At 39.1% G+C, this 8661-nt stretch overlaps 1 protein-coding gene across 1 annotated transcript in view; it reads left to right on the top strand.

Annotated features, from left to right (window-relative positions):
* The window catches only part of MGAT4A (alpha-1,3-mannosyl-glycoprotein 4-beta-N-acetylglucosaminyltransferase A), a 60152-nt gene that overhangs the window by 29276 nt on the left and 22215 nt on the right, over positions 1–8661 (top strand). Inside the window, exons 5-6 of the mRNA XM_026035616.1 lie at positions 7705–7751; positions 8215–8328. Coding sequence (XP_025891401.1) covers positions 7705–7751; positions 8215–8328 — 161 coding nt within the window. The remainder of the gene's footprint in view (positions 1–7704; positions 7752–8214; positions 8329–8661) is intronic.

Here is an 8661-nt window from a genome sequence, read left to right as displayed (position 1 = left end):
AAGCATTGCTAGGAGCTGCAGTCATGGATTAGAATCTTTTGTGCTAAGCATCCTACAAACTTTGTGAATTCTTTTATATTAAGTTTGACTTCTTTTTATGGAAAAACTTACTGACCTATGTATACAGTATGAATGTGTAAACAGGAGTTAGGAAACRTAGATGCATTATAGTCGCTGAGGAGATTTGCATATTCATTTTTGCTATGGATATTTTCCAAATGCCGTTATACACAGTACATTTCCAAAGTAGAATTTCAAGGAATTCTAAAATATCTGGATTGATGTGATACCTAATCACCATTTTAAATAATTAATAGATTTGCTTGACAGTAAACTGTGGCAAGAATGCCAGTAACTGACATATGTCTGTTCTCCAATTTGTTAAAAATCATTTCAGTGACGAGTAATTTGCAGGTACTCATCAGGATGACTAATAAATAGGCATGATTCATTATACTGCCGTACTAAAATCTTTGTACTCCCTTTCTATGTAGCTAGTTCATGTGCTCATGAGAACTTGAATTAACAGGYCAAATCTCGCAACTTTTCTTTTTAACTGATTTTCAGAATAACCTATAAGCTATGGGCTTCAGTAACTGTGAACTCCCCATTAAAATGACTGCCTGATATGTTTATTTGACAGTGATTGCAATTAGTATGGGAAGCATGGTTTAGATATACTTTGCAGCATCACAGCTGAACAATAGATTTAATATAAAAGAAATGTGTGCTACTGAATACGAGAGAAAGTACTTTCTGGTATCTAAGCAAAATTTGTCCCTGTGGAGAGATCTTGGTTCTCATGAAGAAAATGGACTTATTCTAGAGAGATTTCTGTCGCAAATAATTGTCTGTTCACTTCATTAATCAGCAGCTGCTCTGAGCATAGTCTTTTATACAAGTAGTAATCAATGTATATTGAAAAACTATCAGCCCTTGATTTCACAAGAATGTGAGAAAGGCAAATAATTTCAGAAAGAATCATAAGACACTTCAGCTATGCAAAATCATTTTGTTAATACCGTGTGCTTCTGATTACATCTGATGGGCAATAATTGAACAACCTTTTGTTCTTGGGGTGCTGGTGCCTGTGTTGTACTTCCCTCCATGTTGCTTATTCACATCTGTTGGTTCAGGTAGACTAGAAACCTGTGGGCTTTGAATGCCTTTTGCTCCTAGCTTATCAGCTCTTTCCACAAATAGCAGCTGCTTAATTAAAAGATGTTAATCTTTGATAATGTTTTCTCTGTCCTCCTTTTGTGGAGAGCAGTTGTTTTCTTTATGACTTTGGTGGGAAATTTTCTGYATTCATTGAGTCACAGCGTGACCGAAGCAGCCAACGCAGTCTCATCCTGTGCACTTGTATGAACAAACATGAAAAAGTTGCTGCATCAAACCCCGTTGAACCTGATTTTAAAGGGTTAACACTGGAGTACAGTATGGAAAATGATTCCAGCAAAATAAACAAGCCTGGATTTTTTCACCTCTTCTTACTCTGGGCCTGAATTAGAGACCYGTTTGATCAGCAGAGCTCTTGATAGAAAACAAAGGAGGGTTTTGGCTCTCTTGCTCTCAACCCAGATAYCTTTATATCATCCTGGCTACAGAGGACTTTCCATTCTCTCTGTTCTTCACCAAGGGCTTGAGAGCTGCCCCATCAGTTCCTGGCAAGAGTGTTCTTGCCAGGTGTCCCCAGAGGACCTGACTGCACATTGTGAGTTGGAGAAGCACCCCCAGATCCTAAAATGCTGTTTGTTTGGTTTACATTGGAGCCAGAAAGGCTGTTGTGGCAAACTGTCATCTTCACAAGGAATTTTTAAAGGTCTACACAGATGATAGCCTTTGCTTTGAACATCTCATTCAAAGCTGATCAAGATGGGAAAAAAACAAACCCCATAGCTTCTAGCTATTCTACCAACTTTTGCATCTGGGAGGTTAGCTTGTGCTGTCAGTGAGAATTTGAGGGGTTTATTAAAAGTGCTGTCAGAATCCCAGCTTCTGTGGCACTCCAACTGAATGAAGAGTGCACATTGCTGTTACCTGGCATCATCATGGGKTTTTGCACTCATTTTTTCCTGGCAGTGGCTAGCAAAGTTTTAAATGGGATTAATACCAGCGATACAGTCTCSTATAGATTTCACAGGAGGGTCTTGACGGAGTTTGAAACTTGCCATGGACCTGGAACAAATTTAATAACTTCAACAGAAAGATAACRTTCAGAACTGTGCCCTTGGCTGAAGCCCTGCATTTGCGTGACTAAAGTGCTTCTCATTTTCCTTTTGAGATGCACCTGAGCAGTAAGATCTGATGGCTGTGGTGAGGAAACATTTCTGGTAATAAACATAGTTGTGTTTTGTCGCTCTGGTAACATCCAGAACATCTGTGAGATGGAAAGTAAAACCGGTATCCTGTTTCCGAAGCTTTGTAGCAGACGAGTGTGTCTCTGGATGCTTCACTGAATTTGCACTGTGTTAATCRGCGAGTTTTGGACAACATTATCAAACATCTATCAGCCAAGCCAGCATCAAACGTGTCTCCAATATCCCTAGCAAACTTCTCACAGGACAGGTAGGGTGGGAAACAAAAGGAAGGACAGGAATCTCCCACTGTGCTGCTGTCTGAACTTCAAGGCTATTTTTGTTTCTTCTCGTAGTACTATTGTTCCCTGACAGAATARCCATATGGCCTGATGCAAACAATTGTATACTTACCCCGCCTGCATGCCCAGCCACTGCCAGTCCTCTTTGGACCACCTATGGTGCTCATTCAAATTTAAAACTCATGGACTTGTCAGTTTGACATGATGACAAAGATGCAACCTGGATGACTCACTGGGTGAAATTCAGAAGCAAAATCTAAAGCCAAGAAAGTATTTTTTCACGAAGCACATACCTAAATTGTGGAAACAGWTGCCACAGGACATTGTGGAATATGAGTGAGTGAATTGGTCTTCAAAGGAATTGAGCAGAGTCACTGTGAGCAGATCCAGTAGGAGCTACTGAATGTAATGATATGGATACAGTTTGGGCCTGGGGAATTGTGAACTGTTGATTACTGAGCACTGGGAGGCATATGAGGGAAAGGCTCATTCTATCCTGTTTATTCCGCCTTTTTTTTTTCTGAGCATCTGCTGCTGGGGAAGACAGAAGATGAATTTTTGATCTAGATAGTACTTTTGGTGTAAATTGCCTTTTTTTTCCCTTGCTTTTTAAGAAACAGTCCATCTTCTGTCATTCTTGGAGGCATGAGTAATATTTAACAGTATGAAAGAGTTGTTGGTTCTTAAAAGTAGAAATCGTGGGTTTGGCTTCCAGTTGTTCAGCCATTAAGTGAAACATCCTAACTTCTCATGTTGCCTGCTAGAAAATGTATTCCCTGCTACTTTGCTGTCCTCACAGTCTCATAAGCATCAATAAAACCAATTGGGGAGTTTGTTATTGTGCTGCTGCTTTGTGCATTTGCTATGGATAACATTTCTTTAGACAAATCATAGAATAATTGTGGATTAGAAATATACCMCCATGTAAACTAGAGAAGGCTCTTTAGGGAATTGCTGGGCAGCATTTTACAAAGATTGAAGGAAGCTAGAAACTTACTTCACTAACACTCTGAAACATCAGTTTATTCCACAACTGACTCCCCATTTTCTCTAGAGAGGTTCGTCAAAGYGCTGTGTGTATCAGTCATCAAAACTGCTGAGGTAAGCAGTAAAATCCTGGATGCCTTTTCCGTGGGCAAACTCTATAGGTTTCATAAGCTAAAATGTTCTTTCCCATTGAAAGTTTGCATGGGCTCAGGAGATTCTGGGGAAGTGCATGGAAGAGGAGTCTGCTGAGGAGTGATGTGCACAAAATCATGTCTGGCTCGGGAAATTTCCCAAGTTGAAGGTGGTTGGAGCATGGATAGCATGAGGAACAAGTATTATATATCCTTGTTCTATTACTCTTCCTCGTGTCCTTTCATGGTGTCACTATTGGAAAGACGGGCTAGATGGATCTTCTGGCTGATCTGGTAGGAATGAAGAATGGAGGGAGTCTTGCTCCGAGGTTTGTGCTTGCCCAGAGATCAGTAATTTCATATGACTGGGAAGGAAGAACAGTCAGGAAAGATTTGAGCTGCTGGCATTGAAGTAACCAGCCTTCTTTGTGCTTCTTGCTTGCTTCCAGAGATCTGCCTAACAAGACAGACTCGTTTGTGAGACTCTAAGTGGTTCCTTGATAAGATGCGTTTCTGTGGCTGGCATCATTAACTCTTGGCTTGTGGACTRTCACAACTCCTTTTTTAAACGGATTAATTCTGTAGGTGTTTGATTTTGCTTCCTTTTCTCAGAACCCCAAATCCTAGGGATTATTTTGTTTTCAGTCATAAGAGTTTTTAGTTTAAAAAAAAAATCTTTGCTATTTTCTTCTAAATTGGCAGACAAAAACATTCATTAGTGTCATCTTAAAGGCTGTGCTGCTTTGACTGCAATCACCAGTGATGCTTCCTTTTAAGAGACACAAACAGCACTGATAGCATCAGACAGAACTTAAATTCTTCATACTGCTTCAAGGTCAACCTGCTGTTTACCAGATCATCTTCACCGGGCAGCTAAAGAGCAGTTACGCTTTTACGCTTTTTTTTTTTTTTTGATGATCTGTATTTATCTTGTATTATTTAAGGATCCTGAAGAAGACAAGGGTTTTTCTCCTTTGTATTTTTTTATGCTTGTTATCAGCAGTCTCATTCTGCAGGTGGATTAGAAAGACCTTTGGTTTTATTTTGTTAAAGCAGTGACCTTTCAAGCACCTTCTTCCTTGAGAGAGGGGAGAGGAAAAAAAAAAAAAAAAAGTTTTTGGTCAATAATAGATCTCTCATCACTTYTTAGTTATTAGCTGAATTTATTGATGCTGACTGAAAGAGCTTGGGGACAGAGCAATGACCTGGCTGTTCCCAGTTCCCTGCGCTTGTTCCCTGCCCTGGGCAGYGAGCTCTTCCCTGAGCTGCGGTCACGGCTTGGCACAACTCACCGCCTGGGCTCGTGCTTGGTTACACCAGGTGGCGTGAAATCCCTTACAGGTGATGCCTTCTTGGGACACGTCCACAGCTGAAGCGCAGGCAAAGATCCCTCTTGCCCTTAGGCTGGGTAACGAAAGGAGTTTCATAGAATCACAGAATGGCTGAGGTTGGAAGGGACCTCTGGAGATCATCTAGTCCAACCTTCCTGCTCCAGCAGGGACASSCAGAGCACAGGGCACAGGGCGGCATCCAGGYRGGTTTGGAAGATCTCCAGAGAAGGAGACTCCAGAGCCTCCCTGGGCAGCCTGTGAGTTTGTGGCCTCTGGCAGTAGGGATGTGGGAAGACATCCTGAGGGAAAGGGCTTGGTGTTGAAGTCCTCACTCTGAATCTCAAACACTACTTGCTRGTAGATAAAAGTATAGTTTTAAAATAATGGCAGAATAACCCATTTTAATGCTGTTGCTCTCATGCCAAACAACATTTTTCAAAATCTTGATAKTCTTTTTCCTTCTAAAAGGGGCACATCCTCTTGCCCCATGCTGAGGCAGGGCCTATGTGTCGACTGAGAGGGAAGATTTCCCACTGAAGCAGCGTTAGTRCTTTACCTGCTGGGCAGGGCGGCTAGGCCAGGTAATCCCGAATTGGTTTGACAGGAGACCAGATTTCAAGATGAGCTTATACATCTGTAGGCTACAACTCTTTAACATAAAGCTGTGGTGATAGCAGCTCCCCATGGGAAACTGCCAACCTTTGGCATAAGGGGCACAAATAGATGGGGAGAGGTAATAGGTAATAGGTAGAAATAGGTTCTACTAYTACAGAATTTTCTTTTTCTTGCCTGCAGTGCCTTCTGTGTAACATTATCAAGGCCTTGTGGTATATCTGTAAAATAGGTCAAAATTATGTTCATTTCAAGGAAGGTTAAACTAAGGCATGGGTTTGTGGGCCAAATAGATGCTTTCAGTTAGGATCAAGCTAGGTGTTTAGTTTAATCTCTGAGATGCTTCACAGGTGATTGGTGTGTTTCTGGTGTATATAACTTTTTTCTTACATTCTTCCATATGTGGAAATGATAGTGTCTTGTTTAACAGATATTTGAGTTAATATTTATTAGACTGGTTATTCACACTACTTGGAATACCAACAGGAAATTCAAATTAGTTTCCCTATGCCTACAAGACAACAGTTTCTATATTTTACAATGTTTCGAAGGAAAAGGCATGAAAGGAAATGTTTCAGTGGATGCACTAATGGTTTTATTATTTGAAGGTAATGATTAGGTCATTGATTTGAAAGTATTGAAAAGAGAGAAAAAATACTGTGTCCTGAATTCCATTCCTGTGATATGTGTATGCAGAAACCCTATGTGTATTTAACAACTTAAAGCAATGCATCCAATTCACATTGGCTTGTGAGGAACTCACTGTAGGAGGAGTTTTAAGTTGCCAAGACCTTAAAAGAGAAACTCCTTATTAGAACTTCTATCCTGTAAAGCAATAATAGTGTTTATGAAGAGAATATTTATGGAAAAACATACGGCAAATATTTTTTACTCACATTTTCTTRTGTAATTTCAAAGCTGCTTTTGGAGGAAAATTATTCTTGTCCTTTTTAGAGAAGCATGTGTTACTGGCATTATGTTGGATTTTATAAAAAGAAATCTTTGAAAATAGGAATGGTGATTTTTAAGATCAAAGGGTAAGAACCTTTATCAAATAAGATTAGTAGTTCCATAGAAAAGCTTGGAAGGGATTTATTCTCTGTATGTATAATCCGTTAATGATAATCTGCATTACAAAATCATCAGAAAAAAGTATGAACTGTGTCTTTGTTTCCATCATTTCAAAGGCAGCTGTTTCTGTGAATCCTTATGAGCCCCCATGTTATAGACCTCAAATTATCTCCTTTGAAAAYTGACGAATAGTGTGTCAAGTTGCTAGATTACTCAGTATAGCAAAAACCTTTTTTTTTTTTTCCCTCTGATTTATGAATTCAGAGACTTTCCTTTCCTGGTAGGCAGGTGAATGACCAAGGTTGCCTAATTGGCCAGTTCTGGCACATTAGGTGATCTGTACAGCTATCGAGAATGTCAAGATTTATGTTTTATCCAACAATTAATTATCAGAAGAATCTGTACAGTTTGAAGAAGCAGGTGGCTGATATGYCCTTCAAGTTTAGTCCTTGATGAAGAAAAGCAAACCCAGTCAGGAAAATATAAAAAGAGCCTTGCTGTCTGAAGTGGGACATSAACCTGCTTATTAAATGTATTTCTGAAAGAAGAACATAAAGAGCCCTATTCTACAGGAAACTTTTTTTAATTGTAAAATGGAAAATGTGTTTTTCATATTCAGTATATATATTTTTATAATGTTAATACCAACTTTTTCCYGTACAAATATTCGGTGATCATCTTATTAAGAGCAGGAAAATACCAAGAGTTGGATTAGAACTGTTTATTAAAGGAGCTATAAGGCAAATATATTTCCCGTGTGTTTATGCAGAAAAATTATTCTTTTCCCATTAAACCAAGGACATAGTTACTTGAGTGTATCTTCATATATTATTCAGATATTTTTCACACTGTAAGTGATGTTCAAATACAGCTGCTGTTCAAATATCTGTGATATTGGTTCTTTAAAATTGTAGCTCTGAAGCTGATGTGTATATCATTGCTTTTTTTTTTTTTTTTTTTTTTCCTTCCCCAGACTGATCTTGATTATGTAAACAGTGTTGTAGCAAGCCTGGAAAAAGAGTAAGTTATAGTTCTTAGTTCTTTTTTTGGTAAGGGGGAGGGGAGAATGTCTTTTCTTAGGTTTTTTTTTTTGTTTTGTTTTTTTCTGAATTAAGCAGTGATATATAGTGAAAGTTAATACAGAAAAATGAGGTTATGGGTTTTTTTTGTCTCTTGTGGGCTTGGGCTTTTGAAGAAATAAGTAAAAGATGATTAAATTAAGGGGAAACGCTTCCAYAAAATTGTAAAACAGTTATTAACATCATATTACACAATTAACATTATCTGAGAATGTCACTCTGCTTAGAAGGAAATCCATTTTGCCGTGAAAGTTAGGCGAATATTTTCTACAGGTAACCTAATCATTTGGAACATATGCATAACAACTGTGCATTGTATCAGACAATGATGGCATCAGCAGCAAGCGTGAAGTCTCTGGCCCTCAGGATATTTCATGTGCCTTCTGGCGTGTTTCTTTTGACAGATTTTCTACAGAGATCAATTCTGGCTTGGTAGAAGTAATAGCCCCTCCTGCAAGTTACTATCCTGACCTGACAAACTTGAAAGAGACCTTTGGAGACTCAAAAGAAAGAGTCAGGTTAGTTTATTCCCCCAGATTGTGCCTCGTCTCCTCCCACATTCAGGCCTTTCTTGTTTATGAAATAGCAAGTGGGATGTGAATTCTTGAAATGTTTTCTTACTGCAATTCTTCGAAGTGTGGGGTTGCAGAAGGAGCTCTGTGAATTAGCCTTGGTTCCAACTGCATGCTGTTCTGTGCACTATTGGAGCCTAATGTTAATCTTGGCTGAATTCCTCCAGTGTTAAATTCTGGGAGGAGAATTGGGAATTTATATGATTTTCTTCCTTTCTTCCTCCTTTCTTCCTCCTTTCTTCCTCCTTTCTTCCTCCTTTCTTCCTCCTTTCTTCCTCC

The sequence above is a fragment of the Nothoprocta perdicaria genome, unplaced genomic scaffold (assembly GCF_003342845.1).
Source record: "Nothoprocta perdicaria isolate Ctin4 unplaced genomic scaffold, notPer1 scaffold_163, whole genome shotgun sequence".
In the NCBI taxonomy this organism is placed as follows: domain Eukaryota; kingdom Metazoa; phylum Chordata; class Aves; order Tinamiformes; family Tinamidae; genus Nothoprocta; species Nothoprocta perdicaria.
This window is presented reverse-complemented; position numbering and strand designations above follow the sequence as displayed.